Source organism: Halyomorpha halys, unplaced genomic scaffold (genome assembly GCF_000696795.3).
Source record: "Halyomorpha halys isolate HHAL.00 unplaced genomic scaffold, Hhal_1.1 Scaffold215.1, whole genome shotgun sequence".
Lineage (NCBI taxonomy): Eukaryota > Metazoa > Arthropoda > Insecta > Hemiptera > Pentatomidae > Halyomorpha > Halyomorpha halys.
In genome coordinates, this window is record NW_027107820.1 from 2,588 (window position 1) to 26,628 (window position 24,041).

At 32.2% G+C, this 24,041-nt stretch overlaps 1 protein-coding gene across 1 annotated transcript; it reads right to left on the bottom strand.

Moving 5' to 3' along the window:
* Nucleotides 1–1,416: 1,416 nt before the first annotated feature.
* LOC106679692 (putative uncharacterized protein DDB_G0271606) lies at nt 1,417–23,711 on the bottom strand (the record flags this gene model as incomplete). Its single annotated transcript, XM_014418994.3, is given in 6 exon segments — nt 1,417–1,600; nt 7,627–7,930; nt 18,177–18,870; nt 20,803–20,918; nt 21,526–21,688; nt 23,577–23,711. Coding segments are annotated over 6 exon segments (1,596 nt in total), but the record flags the coding sequence as incomplete, so codon positions are not given.
* Between the last annotated feature and the right edge of the window lie 330 nt (nt 23,712–24,041).

Sequence of the window (24,041 nt, forward strand, 5' to 3'; positions counted from 1 at the left end):
TATATATTTTTTATTTTATTTATTTATTTTTTTTACCGGCTATTTGAAGTAATTTTTTTGACAGTAAATCACCCAATTTTAAAAACCAAAACACCAATTCCACTGTTTTACTGTCATCCATAAGGATTTTTGTAATATATGGACTCAATCCCAAGCAATTAAGGCGCGATGCGAAGTATGGACATTCCTCGAAGATATGCCTATTTGTCAAATTGCTGCTACAATATTTACATTTTGGAGGCGCTTGTTTTCTAATCTTAGATAAATGTTAAATTTCTATTATAAGACTGCTTGCTTTATATTGAAGTTCTTTATTTCCGATAACATAATAATGGACAATAATAATTAATAATAATAATAGTGCTTATTATGTAAATGAGTGTGTTTCCGATACCATATTAATAAATCCTAATCGCAAAAAGTCAAAATAATGTTTTACGCCAACGATCTTAAAATCAATAGTACGTATTATCAAAAACTATGCACCGATAGCCAGATAATAGACATCAATAACCACTACAGGACCATAAAGTTAAAATGATTTTTATTTTTTGTTTCTGGAAATTAAAATCACTGAAAAACTAATGAAAGATCTTTAGTAAATTTGTAATAAACTTGTAACATCTAAGATTAAATTTTAACATACTTTATAACTTTCATTTTAAGAGATGATTTTAAATATAAAAGTCAGACACGAACTCTTATTTTAGGTGTTTCCCAAGTGCTTTGATTTATTTATTTTTTGATTGGTTTAGTGGTGGACATTTGAAAAAGTATATTTTGTGATTGAAGTATCTGATAGATTGTATTTACTTAACCGTAGGCTGAGGTTACTTTGTGGCAACCCAATTTGCTTTGGCACAGTCAGAGTAAAGGGGTCCAGTAGGAAAAAGTTGGCCAGTTCACAGTAGTATCATTAGAATGCGTTTAATTCAAAGTAAAATTAGAACATTATTTTTTCAGATGTTTTATGTACTATTACTTGCATTTACTATTATGCAAAAAAGTCTTGGTTGAATTTTAATATTTTGGTGTGAAATGATTAATTGAAACATTTCAACCTGTTTTATGTTCACTTTTAGTTTTATTACCAATGGATAGAATGATATCATTAATTTATGTTTACATTAATATATGTTTAGTTTTTATGTTTATATCTATGGGTTGTAGTTTTAGTATAATTACCTATTTCTTTGATTAGAAGGTTTAATGAGTTGAAGAATGGAAAAATATATTGTCAGTTTTTATATGTAATCCTGTACTTAATTCAGTGTGGATTTTAGATATTCTAATGTTGACTACCTAACAAATGCAAGTGAAAAATTGCATAATATTTCTTAATACTACGCTAATATTACTTAATACTTAATTACTACGCTAATATTACGTAATATTACTTAATACTTACCTTAGTACGGTTTCGAATGATACTGAAACGCCCCTTGAAGACATCCTCTTGAATAAATGCCAACATTCTCGCTCTTTTGCAGATTTGAAAACTTCTTGCTCTATTTCTTCATCGCCTTTATCGTTCGTATCAACTATTTCTTCGACCACTTTAGCTGTTTCTGTTTTCTTGACTTCCACTGACACCTCCTCCCTTGAAAAAAAAAAATAACAGTAAATTTTTTATTGACTATTTTTTTTAATTTACTGATCTAAAGTAACTATAAAACAAACTTTACGAGGTAATAAAAGCAAAGCGGGAAATGTTACTCAGTTTCGAAATTGCTTAGCTCCAGTCCAGCTGCTTAAAAATTAGAATTTACCAAACTATTATCCTTCCCATGGCTCTATAGGATGCGAAATGTTGCCTCATGCATTGAGGGAGGAATAGTGCCTCATTTATGAAAACAAATAATTGTGTAATATATTCTCACCCGCGTTTTTAGTTTTAGGTTAATTTTATTTTTTATTTTAGTAATTATGGTACGAATGGTTACGTATATACAATGCACTAATACCTATTGCCCTAAAGTGTGACTGAACATATTATGCAAGCGAAACTACTTTAGGGATGGTGCCGCTAAATGGACGGAATCATATGAATACGTAACCCTTCACCACGTTAAATTCGTCTATTCAAGCACATGTAAACTCATCATCAGGTAACCATTTGTTTTTAATTTTTTTCATTTTTATTTTTCATCATAGCTTACGTGGCATGTTCAAACAATACTTTTCAATTCATTTCTTTAAATACATTTATACATTCCAGGACCTCCAGAGTACCTATCCACTACTTTTTTAATTTTTAGTTATTACTTAATAATTTCCATTGTGGGGCAATTAAAATGGGAAAGAAGATCAGTACAAAAATAGTCAGCCACTTGAGAATAATTTATCTCTTTAAATACGAATATACGTTTTGTATCAGGATTATAGGATGAAAAATTCAAGCTAAAATTGAAAACTGACAAAGATTAGTCTATAACCATTTCAGGTGTATCAACGCAGTATTCTCGTTGTTTCTAAAATTTACACTCTAAATTATTCCTATCATACATCAAATCATAAACCCTTTCCTAGATGAATTAATGGAAGTTAATGGATAAAATATATATTTTATTTAATTAGGTGAGATTTCTCCCAATCAAATCATTTTTTTTAATCCTGAAATAATAACTATATACTAATAACTAAATCGTCAATATATGTGAGGACTTAAGAAGTTTCTAACACGTGGGAGTCTCATGAACATCATTACAACAATAAAAACAATTTAATTCTGATAAAACAAAACAACATGCACACCCAGGTACAACTTTATTTCTGAATGATCTAAAAATACTGGTAAGTTCAACGAAAATGAGGTAATGATTTTTACAATGAAAAAAAAAGGCCAAAAAAATCTCCATTTTTAATAATTTTTGTGTTCTTTAATAATTAGTTTTTTGTTTTTTTTTATAGTTTAAGTAAAAATAACCTGCACATTTCAACAAACGACTATTCGAAATCTAATCTAAATCTCTTTTAATTATTTGTACTTATTTCTTTCGGTGAAATATAATTAACAGCTTCTTGAATGAATATACAATGTACATTATTGAGCTATTCATCAGGAGTTTATTTTTGATACCTTCTAGCTCGATCACATTTATGATCTATAACTCTACATTTCGATGAAAGCTCTTTTATGTCAGACAGTTAATACAATTTATTGCATAAAGGAAACCACATTGTAAAGCTTGTGAAACGACTTGGCCTCTGAATAGAAAACTAAATCACAACCCGGTGAATAGAGAACAATAGAAGAAAAGCCTTTCAGATGTAAAACTGACTGTGACAGTAAAAACAGAATGGAATGGTTTTCAAAGGAATATAATTGATCTGTTGAGTTTTAGAAAATCATACTCCAATTTGCTTAACAACCTACTGCTGCAAACGGTGAGGAAGGAGAGGGGAGAGGGTCCTTTTTGCCAATCCTCGCCTGGTTTCTATAACTTAATGATCTAGGTGCCTATAGTAACCGCCCACTAACCATTTTCAAAATTTAAATAATATTAAGAGAAGACAAATAACGGCGGAATCCTGCGAATCCTAAGATTTCAAGTTTTAACCTGAGGAAATAAAGGATTGCACACTACTGATATATCAACAGGGGGGGGGGGACTACTAAGGGATCTACTACGGCAAAGTGTTCGGCAGTTCAAGACTCTCCTTTAAGAACTTGAAAATTATTTGGAAAGAGGAAGTAATTTAGGACTCAGTGAGGCTTGATTTTGGAAGAAGTAGAAGATGTACAAGAGCTGGCTCAATATTTTCGTTAGGAGGATCAAAGATATTGCTTGTAAATGTCAATACTTTCATCCGATATATTGACAGTATATTTAAATATTTACGTTAATCTTTTACGCCGTTTTTTTTAATATTACTCGATTTAACTACTTTTAATTCTCCACTTCTCGCTTTTAAGCAAATATTTCAAAAGTAATACAGAACCGTCGCTTCCTGGGGGGTCTTAGTGGGGTGGGCTCGGCCTGGAAGGATTTGTAATTATTTATGGAAAATTACATAATTTGGTCTTATTGGTACATACAACCTTAGACGTGGATTAGCACAGATTTTTGAACTCAGTCATTTTAATTTTAATTAATCCTAAAACAAGGGCAAATGCCATTCAACCTGGAATCGGTCTTTAATCATCATTGTTTTCACTTTCCTCAATGTGCTGAATGTTCTTACAATTGTACTCATATAAGGTTCAGCTATCAATAAGCAAGGCATTTTGAATGAATGGGGTAAATGCGTGTCACATTAACTGTTCCCAAATTATTTAATTTTGAATAAATTTATTTTATTTCTTTAATGCTATTTAAACGGTAATCTTTCTCAAGTGAAAGAAATTTCTTCACGCGATTCCAAAAATGATGAAGGTCTCGATTGTTCGACTGAAGATAATTCACGGCTGGTTCCAACAAACCAGAATATTTGGCTATATTTAGAATAATTAGAAATTTAATTTTGTGACAACACAATACAGATAAAATGCAACATTTATTTCCAGATCTTCCACTATATCCACAAACTGTGTAATGAGTATTGTACTATGGCTGATCACCTCAACAATGTATATCATCATTGATTGTGAATATAGTATTACGGATTTCAGATACATAATTCAAATTGTAGTCCTGCAATATTCTCTCGATGAAAATGTTTTTTGTATTATTTTCTTGCATTATTATCTGTATTTTTGTTTATGTTATAAATGAATAGTCATCGAATCTTTTTTCTAACGTATTTATTTGAAGATTCAATTTGTCAATATTTTTTATAATTATTACGGGGAATAAAAAGCCTGTCGTCCTGCTCCCTTCTTCGTACTTCCGCTAAATGAGATAGGCTACTTGCTTTACTTCCCAAGTATGTTCTTTGAAATCTTTGTAAAACCATTAATGACTTTAATACAGAAGAGAAGGAATTGTTTGAGTAAACCACCTGGCCGCATAGGAGGCCTTCATGGATTCCTCGGGTTTTGAAGAAAGAAAGGTTGCTGGGGAAATGTAAAAATCTGTTTAAAAATATTACATTTTTATACATACATATGTATAAACAGAATATATATATACAGAATATATTCGACTTCAAGGAATTAACACATTTTTTCGGGTGGCTGTACAAAGCTTGTAGATCATTGGCCGCCGACCTGAACCAGCCTTCTTCACGATTTTTTTTTATGTCCCCCCTCCCGACCATTTCTGCCATACAGGGTTCGGTAGAAGTGGGGTAATGCCCTAGGGATATACATGCCACTGTTGCCAACAATTTTTTTTTGTTCATCTTTATTTACAAACATCTGCCTGTCTTGCTTTCCAGTTGGCTGCATGCAGCTCTTTCGCATCTTAGTCATTTCTGTTTATCCATCTGGTTATAGGCCTACCACGTAGTCTTTTACCAACTGCACTAGCATTCACTGTTGTGTAGAGGCGTCCTAATGGATTACTTCGAGCTACATCAGATCAGACTGATCAGTCTCTGCAAGCAGTTCTCTGTTTATCTACTCCTCCATGTGTAGGATCTGATCCCATATCGCCGCTGTAATTGTACGAAAAACTTTCCGATCAAATCACTCGATTCCGCTTTTCATGGAACCTGATCTCGCAGCCGTATATCAGAGCTGGCTTTATAATGGTATTGAACGCCCTCAGCTTCATTGCTCACAATGGATTTGGAAATAACAAATAATGAATTAAAATATTTTATTCTTGAAATGAACATTATCCATAAATGTTTAACCTGACATAAACCTTCGGAGTCTACAATGAGATACAAAAACAACAATAGTTTTTTCCATTTGTGCTACTGCTTAAAATTTCATCACCACTCTCATTTTTTTTTCTACTGAGCCCTGGATTTAAAGGGTTTGATATACAGGGCATTGGAAACTATAATTTTCTCTTCTTCTACATTTCACATGCATTTTAAGAGGGGAATGAGGAAAGGGATTCGTCTGCAAAATGGAATATGGGTTGATTCTGCTGTCATACTATCGATTATAATAAGTTACTAATTGTTTACTCCAATGATTTTTTTAAATTTTAAGTGCATGCTTTTTTTTTTTTTTTTATCAATTGATTAAAATTACTTTAAATTTTGCTTGATTCGACCTATCTCTCATTTGGTACAGTATTATCACTAAATAATATTTTTTGATACTGCTCTATTAAACAGGTAGATAGATATTTGGTATATACTTACATCTTTATATTTCTATGAATCTATTTATCGGTTTTTACAATTTATAGTTTACATTAACTATTATATTATAAGGTTTATTCACTTTTAAAATAAATCAACCTATAGATGAGCGTTTAACTGTTTTTCAATTTGATTTATATTTTAATTCAACAAAATGATTGTCCCTTATATCTACTGATATCTATAGGATCAATATGGGCGTTGATACACAGCCATAGTACACAGGTGGTAGCATGGCAGAGCATTGCCGATAGAATTATAGCTTAAGTTTAGAGGCTTCCTAAGCTAGTTTTGAAATACAGCCTGCACTTAGTTGTCCTTACTATTTTATGATGAAATATGTTCAAACCACAAACCTCCCTACCAAACAGATACAATCTCTCTCGTATGTTCTGTAGGTGTTTTAGAACCAGAGGGAATATCTCGGCACACTACAACTGTATAATTTCCGAATTTAACGACTTGATTCAAGTGAAATCAAGGTATTTCTTCTGTTTATTTCGCTCAAACAAAAAACATAAAATATGCATAATGATGGTAATATGCCAAGTAAATAAATCATTAAAAAAAATACTAATTTAGGTATTTATCTGGAGATGTTTTCGTTCTGTATAAAAGAGTTAGTTTATTAATGCATATTTCTTAACCGCTAAAGTATATCAATAAAAAATTGTCTTCAAGAAACCAGAATAAAAAACGTGATGAAATTGTATGTAATGTTCCAAATATATTTCATTCCTCGTTTTCCAAGTTTTTTTTATCATTTCCTGTGTTTTGACTCGTTAAATCTTGAATAAACAATAGATTTGAATTTGAAATAAAATTCCAAGTCCTTTTAAAAAAAAAAAAATGATATTTTAAAAAAGAAAATATCTCATTATACTTTAAGCTTTATATTCAATCAAATGTACTTTAGTTTATGATTTTACAACCCAACTGTAGCTAGTGATACTTTGAGCTCTACTGAGTAAGGAATGATGGAGTTATAATCAAAACATTAAAAAATGTTTTATGTAAATTTCCAGTTTATCTGTTAAAAATACAGTTACAAAAACACAATTTTTACATTGGATATGTAAGCCAACAACTAAAAATTAGATTAGTGAAACAAACTCGAAAATATTTGTATAAAGCTACAAATATTGATTTTGGATGGTTTTATTTAATTAATTACGAATTTTATTTTCAGTTTTCGCGTTTATAAATCAATTACCCATAATAATGATAATCGATACTCTATCCCCGATCTCCTTAAAGCTTCATTAAACTGAAGGACGCTGGATTTTATAGTCAAAGATAAAATGGTGTTTCTTGAGTTACAAATAGAAAGAAAATTCATATTTATTTATTTATTAATAAATAAAAAACTAAAACTAAATCTTCCGTGCACATTTATCTAATTCATGTTATATTAAATAAACTCACTGAATAGCTTCAGGGATCTTTGTGACTAAAGACTTCTTCTTCGCCTCTTCACCACGCTGCTGCTTCTCAACCGGCTTGGTGCCTTGTTTGTGCAGCACAGCAGGTTTCGTCTTGGATGGCAGAGTAACCTGTGTCTTACCGAGTTTCTGAACTAGGGTCTTCGGAGGGGTGATGATGTTGGGAGGATTGTCCACTTTCGAGTTCTCTTCTTCGGTTGCATTATCTTCTTGTAAGATTGTTGGGGTCCTCGTGGGGTAGCTAGTGCGAAACTGAGGCCCTTCTCCCATCGCTGCTTTAAAAGTAACTGAAAATGAGAATAACAATTAGCACTTATTCTTCTAGTATTAGGAGCTGTTTGTCCCGATGATATTTTTTTTAATAAACAAATTCATATTAAAAAATTTACATATAGTACATAATTTTATTTTAAAAGATTATACAAAATTGACGAGTACTTCCAGTCATTCAGTAACCAGTTATGAGTACAGGAGGAAGAAAAAAATTGGACAGCTTAAAGGTTTTAGCTACATTTCTCCGATACTCAACATATAAACACCTAATCGTGAAATATTACAAGCTCATCTTTTTTACGATATTTAGAGAGGCCATCATATAGCTCTATCAATCTAAATTATTTTACATAAGTGGTCAGAAAGAGTAAAAATATGCTCAACAGTATGAGAATTTCCGATAGGATAAAATGTTTTCTGATATGGAAATATTATTTTTTTAAAATATATTCAAATAATTTTTCTTTTTTCTTTTTACCTCACTGCGTAGAAGAACCTCTATCCACCGGATCCAGCCCTCACGGTCTTGTCTCAACTGCTTCAATGTACCAAGAACCTTTCCTATTTCGTTTTCCAACCTGATGACATGATTCGTAGTACAATATTTTGGATGTGGGGCTTGGGTTTTTTCCTGTCAGTTGAGTTTCCATTATCGTTTTCACACATCAAAATTTTCAAGAACATTTTTTTTTTTTTTTTATAAATTTGGGGTCAAAGGTCTCATTTTTTATTGTTGCCCTTAGCAGAGTACAGTGACGGGGACGTTAGCACGGTTGCGAGGACTTCTGACTATCTCAGTTAAGACATAATCCCAATTGATTTGTATTAATAATTGCTTATTTTATTCATCTATTAATAAGACATAATCGATCTGCTCCTTCAGAGAATAAATTTGGTTTTAAAAATATATTTTATTAAACAAGCAATCAATATGTTGCCGCGTACTATGTGGGCTTCGGGGTTTCTAAATCCGACAAAGTGTTCCCATGTACACGTGTTATATTGAAATTTACGTATATTCATGTATTTATATTTATTTGTATAATGAATCTCTATCGGTTCCTGATGGGAACCGGCTGAAAAAGTATGCGCTATATTTAATTCAAACACTAGAAACCATTGACCCCCTCTCCATGGTATATGGATATGGATAGATATGGATATCTATAATTAATCATTGGAGTTCCTTACCAACGGTATCGTGTTCACCAATTTAGTATGCTATTATATATGAGGTGACATGCAGGGATTCTTAATTATAAAGTAAAGTCTTTGTTACATATTTCATATTTACAATTATATATACATTAGAAAGAATAATATTATGAGAGAGCATGGTAGACCTGTTTACTTATACTTTAATTGTTATATTATGAATTGAGAAATACCAGTTGGGATCTTTGATAGTTATACTGACTCTAAGTTACTAATTCCATTATTTCCATTCAAATTACAACAGAAAAGGTCTTACTTGTTTTGGTACGTCGGTTGGCTTGGTAGTTGTCGCGGCAGAGCGTCCATACTCGCTATACAGCCTCCCGGCGGCCGTTGCTGAATCTGTGCTAGGTGTGACTTCCTCCTCTGGCCTCCAATTCGTCTTCCCCTGATCTTCCAGACTCTCTTCAAGTGTCCATCTCTCCCAGCCTGTGTCCAACTGTCAGACTCTCCGACTGTGTTCAACTCTCTTTCTCCTGCTCTTTTTGCTTATTTTCTCCCCTCTCCTTCTTACTCCTCCTTCTTTTGATTTCTGTTGTTTGATTGGTTTTTCTATGTTCAGAGGGGGTGAGAAGGTCCAATGACCTTCGGCGAAAGTCGTTCTTTTTCCTATCTTTCATGTTTAAATTAAGGTGGCTTTCTTCTATATGTATTTTCCCCGAGGTTCTTAGAGTGCTCACGTGTGAGAAAAGGGCTGTTTATTTGTTTATCTCTGCCTACACGGTCAACCGTCCCCTGGGGTGCATACCCTCTGTTATCTATATATCTCCGTACATTACTTTAGATGCTTTGCCGATCGGGTTTCTGCATAGACACGGCTGTTTCTTTGGCATGCCGACAAAAGAAATTACTTACCGCTAAAAATTCCAGCTGGTGCCTCCCATTTCATATCAATGTATTGCTTATGTAATGCTTCTTGTGTATCCTACATATATACTCTGACCACTGCGAATAATGGAGGGTGTTTTTCAATGAGGTTATGTGCTTCCTTATCGTATAGTTCCTAATTCAATCTTTTCGTATTTCGTCTACCACTCGATGTTGTTATTTTATTTATATGGCAGCTACACCACTCATATGTATGTCTGTCTAAGATAACCCATCTTTCAGTTCCATAGAGTAAAGTTGGCATATAAACTGCTTAAAAGCTGTATAGACCTGGCTTGTGACAATGGTGATACTTGCCAACTATGGTGTTTCAAAGCTGTTACTTAATATATTTTATTAGTTTCTGCAATACTGCTCGACATTTCCTTATCTGTGGAAGCAGTGTTGCTAACTATTACTTCCAGATATGAGAAGCCCTCAACAATCTCCAGCTCCTAACCGTTGCTTAAGATATATACATCACACTCTTTCCCAGAGATCATATACATTACTTTATGGAAAGTTTATTGCTATTCTTCCCCTAACAAGCTCCTCTTCCCATTCAACTAGTACTGTAGCTGTAGTTTTCCATTTCCATCTGAATATTAGAGATAACAATCTATTCGAATCCTTCTTACGAAAAAAGTATATGGTATTCCTTGATATTGTAAAAAAATCCACCTAGGAACAACAAACTTATTCTAATATGCCTACAATAGTATAAGTTTGTCATGTTTATCCACATTAATGTGCCTAACTTTTAAACCTGGAGGTATTGAAAGTTAAAAATGAAATTATAGAAATGGCTTAGTAGTTTTTAATTCATATAATCAGAAACAACTTCAATAGACCTAGCTACTATAGAGTATAATTGAGAATGCAAAGGAATTCTGTAGAGCAAAAATAAAAGAAGCATACCCGGACTACACCTTGACTGTTCATATCGTATGAAGAAAAGGAGATTACATTATTTGCTGGATTTTAACAAAGGTTTTTACACAACCATTAACGAACTGAAACATTTAAATATGGTGGTACTTAAACCTGAAGATATAGTACTATAGTAAAACTATAGCATAATATACAAACAGAGGCATAATGTACTTAATTTGTAGAAGCCTAAAATTACTAGACGGATTTTCACAAATGGGTAACATAGGTCGCTGGATATTGGATTTCCTATCCCCCAACATAATAATAATACATCGAATGCATGTTATATTAAATCAATTTGGATTATATATAGGAAACATCCGAATTATATAGACAAAAAATTATGTCAAATAATATTTAGAATATAATTTACTTCATACGCTTAGTTATTGTTTATTGTGTACGTAATTATAATCCAACATTTTTATAATTAATCGTTTTGCGAATTAATTTAAATAAATAAATACAAACATAAGAGAGATATGCACACTTATATTATTATAAGCTAGTCGATATATTTTTTACTAAATATTATTAATTAGTATTAAAGAATAACTATTAATATCAAAATATTGTAATTTACGAATTGAGATAATAGGAGACAGTAGTTAGCGCCCGTATGGAAGCAGTTACATAAACTATGTAGAAGTTGCTCGCGTGACCCAGGAAGGGTTAATTACTTGGCGTCGAGCTAGAGTAATCCTCATTAGTAACTTGATTAGAAGATTTGGCTCGGAAAGAAATGGCAACTATTGAGCAGGCCTTGGTAGTTGGTCGAACAGCCGTCATGTATATCGGATATCATCGAGCTCTACAACTATGCAAGTTGTCATCCATTACATCAGATTGCAGTTAACATACCTCCTCATAGGTATTTTCTCTATTTTCTAGGATAGTTACTGTAACTAGATTTTTTTGTATTAATATTTTACGGATAAATATATAGAATCAATGTAGCATTGAAAATAGCTACCTATACTTTCATATCAATCCAGTCGTTGTTGAAACACTGATTGAAATATATTTATATACCTATATACTTAAAAAGGATCCAAATAAAACAGGATCTGCTACACTAGAAATATGTTACCAAAAATAAACATAGTTTTTTTAGTAGATAACACAATGAACTAACATAGAGAACATAATAATTTTTAAAAATCTCCTAGAGCCATTTAGAGATTAGAAAAATTATATTATACAGTTAATGTTAAGTCAGAAAGTGAGAAATCTAAACCAACATTATGTAGAGATCATGTGTAAAATTAATTTATCATGAATATAGTTGTATTTGAAATAATTATATTGCAACTAAATTTTATAATATTTTTAATATTAAAATAGGCAAAGATGTAATGTGAAATAAAATGATAAAATATCCTACCAAGGCCCTGTTTCATAATAAAGTACAAACTAATATTATTAGTCTTGTCGATTTAACCTAATATAATCACACTGACTTTTACAATAGTAACTTTTACTTTAATGCTTTTTAACTCCTGTTATATCACTAATAGTCCTCCCTTTTATGAAAAAAAATAAGTATTAGTCTAATTACCACGTTGTTTCTACACTTGTACCATGAACCAATACTATTAGCTTTCATTATGAAATAGGGCACTGGTTTTGAGGTAGGTTATATGATGTTTTTGAAAAGTAAATGATTCAGAAATACCAAAATTGTGAAGGATAGATATTATTAATAAATTCTATAGTGACAAATAAGAAAATTATAACATAGAATGGTGTAAATTTATTAGTAAAGAAGTATTTGTGACCTTATTTTTTGTGTTTCATAGGTTTATCTTAACTGTGTAAAATTGTCTCAGGCATAATAGCCGGAAAATTTTAATAAATCAATGTGAGGGTATGATACTAAATTAAGGTATACAAATTATAATTAATAATGTTTTGATACTGGTAATGATAAGTTATAATTAAAGCGGTTATCCTTGATGATGGCCGGCTGGGACGAAACGTTGTAGATGTAATATTTTTACTAAAGAAGGTTAAGACTATTATAATAATTTAATTTTTTTTTTCAATCTTTTTTAATAAAACTAACTTCCAAAATCAACGAAAGGTCGTGAAGTTTACTAGGTCTCGTAAATGTCTTCAAGCAGTTCAAACATATGGTAAATTTCAACTTACTAATAATCATTAACAATAAGAATAAATAAAAAAAAATTTCACACATTTATTTATTTAAAATTACATCAAATCACTACCTTCCATGCTATAATGTGCTTAATATCATGCAATATCAATATTTCACAGGATAAAATTGACGAAAAATCTTAATATGTAATTTTATTAGTCTATATATAGAAACAATTGTAAAAATGTTATAGTAAGTGACATAAACTCTACACTGCGTATATGAAGAAACAGGTCACTTCACTTCGGCCGTTTTTAAATCTTCCATCAATGCGTATCATAGTTATTTATAAAATATTACTCCAATTTATTTATTTCTATATATATATTAATATTCATTTCACTATTGAATAGGATTCAAATAAGAAACAACAATAAGAGAATAGCTTATATTTTGTATTTAATAACCTGCTGAACTCGATTATTGAAAAAAGCCATAAAACTACGTGGCAAATTATATTCGACTATATTCGCAAACACAGGATATCTTATAATCTGGGAATATTTACAAAAAAAAATTCTCTTGATCATACGATTGTGGGTCTTCTTTATCTCATGAATTGTATTGACCCATAATGATATAAAATTTATCATATAAACAATGCTATTACGACATCTAAAATGTGCCTTGTAACTAACCGGATCGAGTTTCGGATTTTTTTATGAATGAATAAACAAGTTTGATATTTTGCAGCCTTTTTATTATTATTTATAATAATTTTATTTCAGCATAAAATTTAAAAAAGAATATTCATATATTTTTTTTAATAAAATTTAAAAACAATAAGTATCAATAGAAATAATTTAAGCTGTATTATTCAAGTTAAAATTATAATACTTGAATGAGTTGAAGATACTACTACTCAATCAGCCAGTGAAATTTTCATACACATTCATTACACAGCCATCTTATGGGACCGTATGAAGTAGATTGTAGGAAGATAATCTAGGTGGCTGTTAATAAAGGTACAAAATAGTAGACAAAACTATTTAATGTTAACCAATGTTTCCCCCCACATTGCAGGACTCCGTTGGGGCTGATCCTGATAGAAAAAGGTTGCAGACTGAGTCCTTGTCAGTCTGCAACCTTTTCTTATCAGGTTCAGAAGACCTGATTTTTTACCCTGACGAAGACCTGTAAAGTGAGGCAAAACGTTGGTTAAGATTAAATAGTTTTTCTACTATTGTGTACCAGTATTGCCCGCCACCTGAGCTATATTCCTACAACATAATTTTAATAGCACTTTGAAGAATAAGTAGTTTATTTTTTATTTATAGTTATGAATAGTGTATTATTTTTTGAAAAAAAAAACACTATAAGTTCTAAGAAGGATCAACTGGGTTCTTGTATTTATATTTTTTATAGGATATTCATGATTTTTTTCTAATAGAAATTTCCAATCATAACTTGAACATATGTAATATACTAATTAGTACTAATTGAATAAGGCCATTTTGCTCATATGTTTAAAAATGCCCAAGATAAAATGACTAAGTATGTTTAGGAATTGCGGGAAAAGTAGTGTAAGACATAAAATGATCTACGTCAGTCAAGTGTTTCACGCATGGAGAACATTTTGATATTCCGACCCGTATGATACTTTTTGTTGCCTTTTAATGGAAGGAGTTTCAGTGGAAGAACGAAGTCAATTTCAAACACTTTTCTAATTTATAAAATATAATTACCTGTTTCGTCCATTTTCTTACCTATACTATTTTTCTCACTTCCCCAAACTATATTAACTACGAAAATATTAAACAACCATTCTAACTACTTGTTTTATATTTTCTTTCATTTTTACCAGTGATAATCTTGGTATTGTAGTGCGGGTTTGGTATCGGCAAGAGTTCGCCCTTGCGCCTGAATTTGAAAACAATTGTAACTTTAAATTTATTTTAATCTCTGAAATATTTCTTGAATCGTAATACATATGTAATACGAATCGTAATACCTCCCCTAGCGGTCACCTCTCCCCAAAGAACATCTTTCTCAAGGGACGATTATCTAATATCCCGGTCTGATGTAAAGGAATGGTGTGACAGGAGGTGTGATTACTGATAAACATTACTTACATGAATGATTTCAGTGAGTTGGGATTTCGAAAATTTCCATTTCTTAATCGATCATTTGAGGCAAGCTTTTTAAATCGAAATTAGCGTCCAACGGGTGGTTAGAGGGCTTTAAATCTTGATAGTGTGTTTACCAAATTTAGTTTCCATTTTTTAAATATGTCACATATGCAATTTTTATTATAATGTATACACATAAATATAAATGAAATTCTTTTATCCGAACTATTAAATTTGTTTTGATAGTTCCATGTAAATACTCATTTATTAATTAGTAAATATCACTTCTCAGCGGATATCTGTCGGCAACGGACAACTTTTTCGGACCTGTAGCGGTCCATTGTAAAGATGTTTCACTGTAATCATTTAGTGAAATCACACTGCCAACAAAACAACTGTCAGCATTTATCTGACAAAATTTGCTTATTGCGATTGGAAGCCCACACTAATAGTTATCAGGTTACATTAGGAATGGGCACGGTCTAGGATCAAACTTTGTGATGTAAAATGTACTATACATCAAATTTATAAAACACCGAAAGTAATTCAGTTATTATGTTTCGCAAAATTGAAAGTGGCACGACAAAGGTGTTTTCATTTAAATGTTTTTGGACGTTGAAAAATGCATTCTTTATGGGTCCAGCTATAAAAAATAATTGGTAGGTATAGTATGGAATCACATGAAGCTTTTACCAACACTAAAACATTCTGAATGATCTTGCAAGAAGTGTGCCGCTGTCCCTACTTTAGGGGGCAACAACAACGGCAGCATTGTCAGTAATATCCTGAAGTCTACGTTTGACCAATTTTATGTTGGAAAATACTTAGCTATACAAACTACATACTTATATATCTCGACACTTAGTAAAAGTTTACTTCAATTACAAGAAAAAAACGAATTCCTCTATTCATCTGTTTCCCAATTTTTTTTTTTATGTAACAATATTTTTTCATAGTCAATCTTACTGGTCACAGGTCCTGACCCTCCTGCAAGTGGCGTCATGATCACCCTCAATCACGTGAACGAAAAGTGCTAATTTTAAATAACAGATATTCTTTGAAAATCATGTTTTCACAATCAAAAGGGACGTAGATAACAATTCGAATTGTAATGAAATAAAAAAAAGTTTAGTACACCAGATTTATATTTTTATGAGTTAATCTCGTGTATGTTGAACATAATTAATTTCCTGTTGTTTTTTTTAGTCCCATTTTCAAGTAATATGCCTTATAACTTACGACTTATGACCAAATATTTTGTTTGCAGTTTAGTTCAGATTTCATCCTCAATTCCAATATTTAAAATAGGTTGAGGTAATTATTTCTATTATTATCTAAAAACTTATTGAGGTGTAAAATAAAAGATTTGTTAATTTAAAAAAAAATTATTTTTATACCACCTGGATACTCGCACAACTATTGATTCGACAATCGTAGGCTAGCGTTGGATAGATCAATACTTGGATCGGGTGAGATTACGTTGTTTTAACAATTAGCCCATAATCTAAGCCTGGACAAAGCCGAGAAGCTGGTAAGTCACAATAATCAACATTCGTCCATCAACATAGCCAACTAGAAGTAGTGAGAAGGCAGCGAGGCAGCTTGGATCCACCTCAGACGCCAACTGCACATTGAGGCAACTTGTTTCAGGACGTCCAGATATAGCTTAAGTAAATGTATTCAAAGACTCTAAACTATGCACTCTTTCTTTTATACATTATAATTTTGGAATTAACAAACTAAACCATCTGCCTCCTTTGGGATCTATTTTGTTTCTTTAAATATATAAATGTTAGTTCAGTGAAATGTTTAAATGTTAACCTCAATTTTCTTAGAGATTTTATTTTATATTAGTTCCTCCAAATGGAAAACGCCACCCTTTCTCGCCAAATATTACTTCTTCTTGACTTGAAATTATCTTCTGCGCTGTTTTCATATATTAATTTAGGGCCGGTTGCTTATTAAATACTTATTATATAAATCTATTAAACCTAATCGGGAGTATATCGATTCCAAACCAAAAAAAAAAAATTCTAGGAACAAAAATCTGATGGGGTGCACGCATCAGACAATTTCCACTTACCCAACTTTATACGCTCCCCCCCTCCCAAGGTTTTTAAAGACTGGTGTTCAAGTTATCGATATTTTGTGTCTTTGGAAAATAAATTTAAGACTAGGAAAGGGGGAAATTTCGATTTTCTGTAAATAATTCATAGTATATTGAGAATTATTGAAGTTGGAATAATGGATGATAAATTGTCGTACCGTATGCTTGCAATAAGGAGATATCGAATGAAATTGATATTTCTCCGAAAGAAAATTATAACCGGAGATATAAAATAAAATGTTTTGAGAAAGTCTTCTTTATTTGAAACTTATAAACTTAAGCATATAAAGGTATAACATCTAAAATATATTATTGATATGTATTGGTGGAGCGGACATTCAGCTTTCCAACAGTTGTAGTTACGCTTAATTTAGATACCGTTGTAAAAAGTTATGAATTTAATTCGTGAGCGAGGGACGTCGATAGAAAAAATTATTCTTAAAAAATTCGTATTTAAGGTTGCAAAATAGGCTTGCACCGAATCTGATTTGATTTCTACTGAAAAAACTGTTATGTTGCTGTTGGTCTACATTACCTGAATACGAAAAATAATCTATTGTTCTTATTCTACACAAAAATCTATCTATCTATTTTACCATTAAATACATATAGAACAAAGGCGGTATGCGATAACATTTAAAATGTCTAAACATATGAAAACACTCTTTTCTCGGCTCCTAGGACGCATTGGTAGGACCCCTCGTCTAGTATTTTACGATCTAGTATCATTAAAAAAAAAAAAATTGAAATCGGTGATACCACGCCCATGTCAGTTGCTGATTAAGAACTACCTGTACTACAAGGCATAAACGTGAAGGAAGGAAGCTCGTGACTCCACCCACTTTTTGGGTGTAAGACAAGGATATATATATAAAATACGTGAAATTAAAAATTAAAATTTAGCTGTTTACCTGCTTTAAGAGGACGTCTAAGAGATAGGATGGGTGGCGCAGTGGGCGGTGGACTGGGTGCAGAAGGAGTGGCAGGAACCTCGGGCGTGGGTGGGCAGTGGACGGGCCTATGGAGCTCCTCTTCCTCCTCGGATTCCGCGGGGCTAACAAGGCTGACCATGGTGACCACCTCCCCGCCCTCCACCCCTCGCCTTGGTTTGCGCTGCTGCCTCCTCCTCGGTGGTGCTGATCGGGACCGCTCCGCCGGCGGGGGCCGCGCTGGCTGGGGCGGCGCCGACATTAAGCGCGGTCGTGGTTCTGGTGAGCAAGTGGTTGGTCTCTGTCGTCCCGTGGCTTTGAACACTGCCCGCCGAGCGCTTGCTGAGAGCCTTTGTTGTTGTTGCTGCTGCTGAATCTTTTGTTGCTGCTGCTGTGTCTGTTGTTGCTGTTGGGTCTGTTGTTGCTGTTGGGTCTTTAGTTGATGCTGTTGTGTCTGTTGTTGCTGTTGGATCTGTTGTTGCTGCTGGGTCTTTTGTTGCTGTTGTGTCTTATATTGCTGTTGAGGCGTTGGCTGTTGAACCTGAGATTGAGTGGAATGTATGTTTTGCTGCGCGCTTACTGCTCGAGGTGCTGGATCTTTGAGACGCTCTGTAGGAGGGTCATCATCGCTCTCTGATTCTGATGAACTTTCACTGTTGTAATCCTCGTCATTCGCCTGTAAAATACATTGTTATGAAACGAGTTGGACTGAATATATTAGTCTGCTAATGGTAATAAAAGCAAGTTTTAAAATCACATAAATTGTCATTTATATCAAAATAAATTGTTTAAAGTCATATATTCGCGAGAATATTATTGTAAAATCAGTTTATTTATATAATTTTGATATTTAATTATATTAATACATTACGTTTTCAACCCCTTTGACCATAATAAAATAAATCTATTCTGTAAAAGTATGATGAAAAGTTTACAATCTATATTTAATCATTAATGTTCATTATTGATTTTTTAATTTTGTTTTTCGGTTATTTGTAATGTCAATCAGTATTTATCTTAACAATCAATAGTGAGCACATTTTATCTTAAATATTTATTTATATATTTGATTAAGTTATCAATTATCAGTTTGATTAATATTGTGTTGAATAATACTAAATGGTGCTATTATTTTTTTTCTGCTGAATTGTTTTATTAGATAATAAGGGAAAAACCTCACAGTCATTATATCTACACACATGGAAAAGGTCTTCATTCATTAATTAATCCTGAAGAGGTTCTAACAAATAAAACAAACGTTAATCCCATTTATAATTTTAGAAGTATCTTATATTTATTAATGTAATAAACGTTTTAGGAATCTTTTTCTGCTTTTTAAAGTAGATCACTACGATAAGAACAATGAACAAGATAACAACCAATGAACACAAAAAATAAAAAAAGGAAATATAAACAGAATGATATAAAATAAATATATGTACAGAACGAAGTTAATAAAATTAAAGTAATGAAAGAAGTGGAAAATAAAATGAATATATAGGTAATTGAATAAGTATGTAAAAATAACATAATTAAGAAAATAAAATAAAAATTTGAAGTTATATAATGCAAAGGAACATTATTACTTTTGTTTATTAATAATTTAATAATTAAAATTATGGAAAGAAAAAATAAAATTGAGAGAAAGAAAATATATGTAACTAATGTAATATATAAACATAATATTAGATAAAGAAACAAAATATGAAGTTAAGTTAGACAAAAGAAGTGAGTAGAAAACATAACAATAATGATATATGGTGAACATAACTAATCACGTGAGCAAGGAAAATTAAGAAAAGAATAGAGAAGGAGAAGGGGTGGGGGCAAGAAAGATAGGAAAAAAAGAGACTAAAACATAAAACGGACCTGTTAAAAGCAAATCTGGCAGCCAAGTGAACTCCGCGCCTTGAACGGCCAGACTCAGAATTAAAAAATACGTTACGAAGATGATGAAGTATTTTGGAGGTAACGTTACAAGTGAGGAAAAAATGAAAAGAAAATTTAAAAAAGGAAAGCGTGTAATAGGGTGACAACAAATGGTTTTAGAAAATGTTAAAGAAATACGTTACAAGGACGGCGAAGATGACAATACGTTATACTTATAACTTTATGTCATTATGTTTATTTATATATATTTTTTATTCATTGGTTGTAATCTTGTCCTTTTTTCTTAGCCCTGGTGAAGGCTGGAAATTATAGCAGAAACGTTGGCACTATCAAATAAGTTATTTCAACTTATTTGTGTTATATTTTGACAGCACCTTGAATTTTGAACACATAAAAAAAAACACATTGAAAACAAAAGAAAATCGTCTTGAACGTAATCATATCCAGCCAGATCACATATTTTAATGTAAGGTGGAAATTAGTGTAAAAATAGTAACATCAATTTCCATCCTCTACTTTTTTAAATATGTGTCGAAATATTTTTCTGGACACGCCAATATTATAAAATCAGCTCGTCGGATAGATTTTATTCTTATATAACAAATGATTAAGATTGAAATGTAAATAAATATGTGTAGAAATTTATAATATAAAATTATATTCCAATACAAATTTTATTATTACTTTCATCTGTAAGAATAACTGTTTCTAAACTCACATTATAAACTGATTGGGATCTACGCAATCTGCTTCTGAAATCTTCTCCACTAGGTGATTCTGGTCGTGCTTCAAAACTTTTGTTTAGGAAAATGTTGAGGTTCTGTCTTCCTTTATCTGAAATGTATAGATTATTAATAAAACTTCTAATTCTTTTTTGATTCGTGATTAAATATTCAACCGAACAAATAGGAAACAATGCAATTTTCAGGCAAAAGGATTCTAAATTTTTTGTTAAGTCACCTTACAATCTCGTACGTAAATGCAGTGGGCCCGGTTCGAATTCGGTTTGGGGGGGGTTGACTTTTATTTCATCGGAGCCCCACGGAAAGAAACCCTCAACTCTGGTTAGAATTGATTCGTTTCCTATTGATTAACCTCCTATATGTCAGAAATGACGATAGAAGAACAAGTAGGCAAATATCCATGAATACCTTTTCCAATTTAGATTTTTATAAATATTGCAAACAATAAATTACTAAATTTTTTTTTAGGATCAAATCCTTCTGTTTTTTTGGCGGATGCCTTAAGGTGGTAAAGGTTTACTCATTTTCTTTCGACCCCCTAATATATCCTAATGCTAATAGATTATACTAAAGCCTGTACGTAAGCCTTACCCACTAACATTATTTTAATTAAGATTCTCAACTATCACTAAAACTTTATTCTGTTTGATTTTGAATAAAAACTTAGAAATTAAGTCTTAATTAAAGTTTGTCATTACCTTGTCCTTCTTTAGCTACCGCTTTGTTCCAACCAAGCTTAAGACGTTCAGCAACCTGCCTCCTAGAAATGGTCAAACAGGAATCGTTTCTGATAGATGGGCTACGAATTGGTCGTGGAGGAGTAGGTTTAGGCTGACCGATTTTTTTGGCAACAACCTCAACCTATAACAAATAGTATTATTAAATAAACTGTTTAATAAAAAAATGTACTTGTATCATTTATAAGGTGCTGTATAAATGAGTCAAGTGATTTATACACTGTCTAATATTTAGTACTTTCTTTAAAAACATTTGTAAGGATGAAAAAGGAAGATCATTAAAAAGGATTTTATAATTCGTTATCTGAAACCCATAGAGAAAAAAAATTATCGTGATGAAAATATTATGTATAAATCTACCCTTAGAATATGCTATCAAATTCAAAGTACTAAATTGTAAGAAGAAAAACGAATGTTTCAAAAACAACCATTGTGCATTTTCTAAATCAAATTAACACTTCTCTGCCAGGCATACTTCACTTTGGGTTGGCTGGTTGGATTTTAAGTGGCTTGTATAATTGATGGTGATGATGAAATTAAATACGATTAATTGAAAATAAAATTCTATTATCTAAGTTACAAGAGGTAGCCGAAATGAAACATCTATGGTTAAAAGAGTTAATAAATTTTGATTGACTAGGCTATGGAAAATTGTTGATGTAATGCTGCTTGATGATTATGTGGACGTTAACTATTGCTAGGCGGGCCATGCTTCATTCTTCCCTCCGCATTCCTATGTCTCTCTCCTCTGCTGCTAGGAACCACTCCAGTAAATCTACTCACTCATGATAGATTTTACTTATGAGTGAACTAAAGAAAAATTGCTTCTTCTGGCAATGCAAAATGGCTCTCTCTCACTGGGTAACTTCTTCTCACCACAGGGAGTGCTGGAGGAAGTGAGTTTTAACTATTAGCCACATGGGGCGCTTGTATTGCCTACATTATGGCAGCCCCCTCCAATTCAACCTTTCGGTCTCCGTTGGTTACTCGGAACAACTTCTTATCTAAATAATTATGACCTGATTACTACTCTAAATTAAGAAAAAGAGTACCTAACAAGTCATTCTAGGGAATTATTTTAAGGCATCATTAGCATGATCTGCCAATTTGTTTTGATAAACGTAACTAAGGGCCGAATTTATGAACAATAGAAAGAAACAGCTTACTGTAGGTCTTTTTTAAATACACACATATACCTTTCCGTTACATTTTTTTTTTTATAATCGATCCTTTTTTGTAGGAATGAATTCTTTCTTAGGCAAAGAAAGAATAATAAAAACGAAATTAGTAATCAACCTATTCTAACCAGCGTAAGATGGTCCAGTTTTCATTCTATGGGAACGACACAAAAGAAAAGTTTATCCACCAAGTGTAGATTCTATCTTCGATGAGAGACAATCATGGAGTTACTAAGTTTAAGCATCAACTTCCTTGGCTACAAATAACCCTAACAAATTTTATCAGCTAAATATGTTCTACTCTTGCGGTTATGTTGTTACAACGGCCCTCGAGTAAACCTTTACTAAGAAAAGTATCAAGCAAATAGCAATGTCTCTTAGAAGCTGGTGGGAGGAGTTCTGCAGCCTGAAGTCATTGGAACCCCCTATAACCTCTAACAACAGTAGAACGGTCCATCCTCATTCTTGTACCCGCGACCAGCATCTCTTGGGCCAATATTGTGGCCTACGCCTTCAGCGGACACATCTACTCCCTTATGATGGCATGTGGCAAAGGAAGGGCTAATTTGCATGTATATATATTTAGATTTAGATATAAGTCTTGTACTTATATTGTAAATAAAAATTTAGAAGTTGGGAAAAAATGGCCTCTTGAAATTAACTATAATATTTAGTAGGAGGGTTGAAGAACAGTATCAGTTTAATATAAGCTATCTTTTTTACTAACCACTTAATTAAATTATGGTATATTATAACTAAGCGAGTCATCATTATATTATAGCCTATACTCTGTATATTATATGATCGAATCATTGTTATAACAGAAGCAGTTACCTGTGATTGCTGCTTCTCAGCAGACTCCTTGAAGCTCTCCTGCCAGGCTAGGATGGGCCTGATCTCGGATGACTGCCGCCGGAGCCTCCTCCTTCCAGTCTCTTCGAGCGACAGCTGCCTTCTACCGGCCAACATTTTTCACCCTGCTGTCAACAGACATACAACAACTATACAACACTTTCATCCGTACAATTAGTAAAACCTTGTGTCCTTTGTTCCATACCTCCAAGTCGGTTCTATAGCCTCTGATATATCACTGTATCTTTAACAATGCCTGCTGACAATGCACAGCTTTTTAGATTGGAAGTCGATATAAAAAGAGAAGGGCAAAAAGGACCCTAATGGTTTAGTATTTATCGGCTCTCTCAAGAATGATGATCAATAAACTGAAACATTTTCATAACCCCGAATACTCAACTAGCTTTAGAATAGGTATCGGAACTATATCATTACATCATATCCATA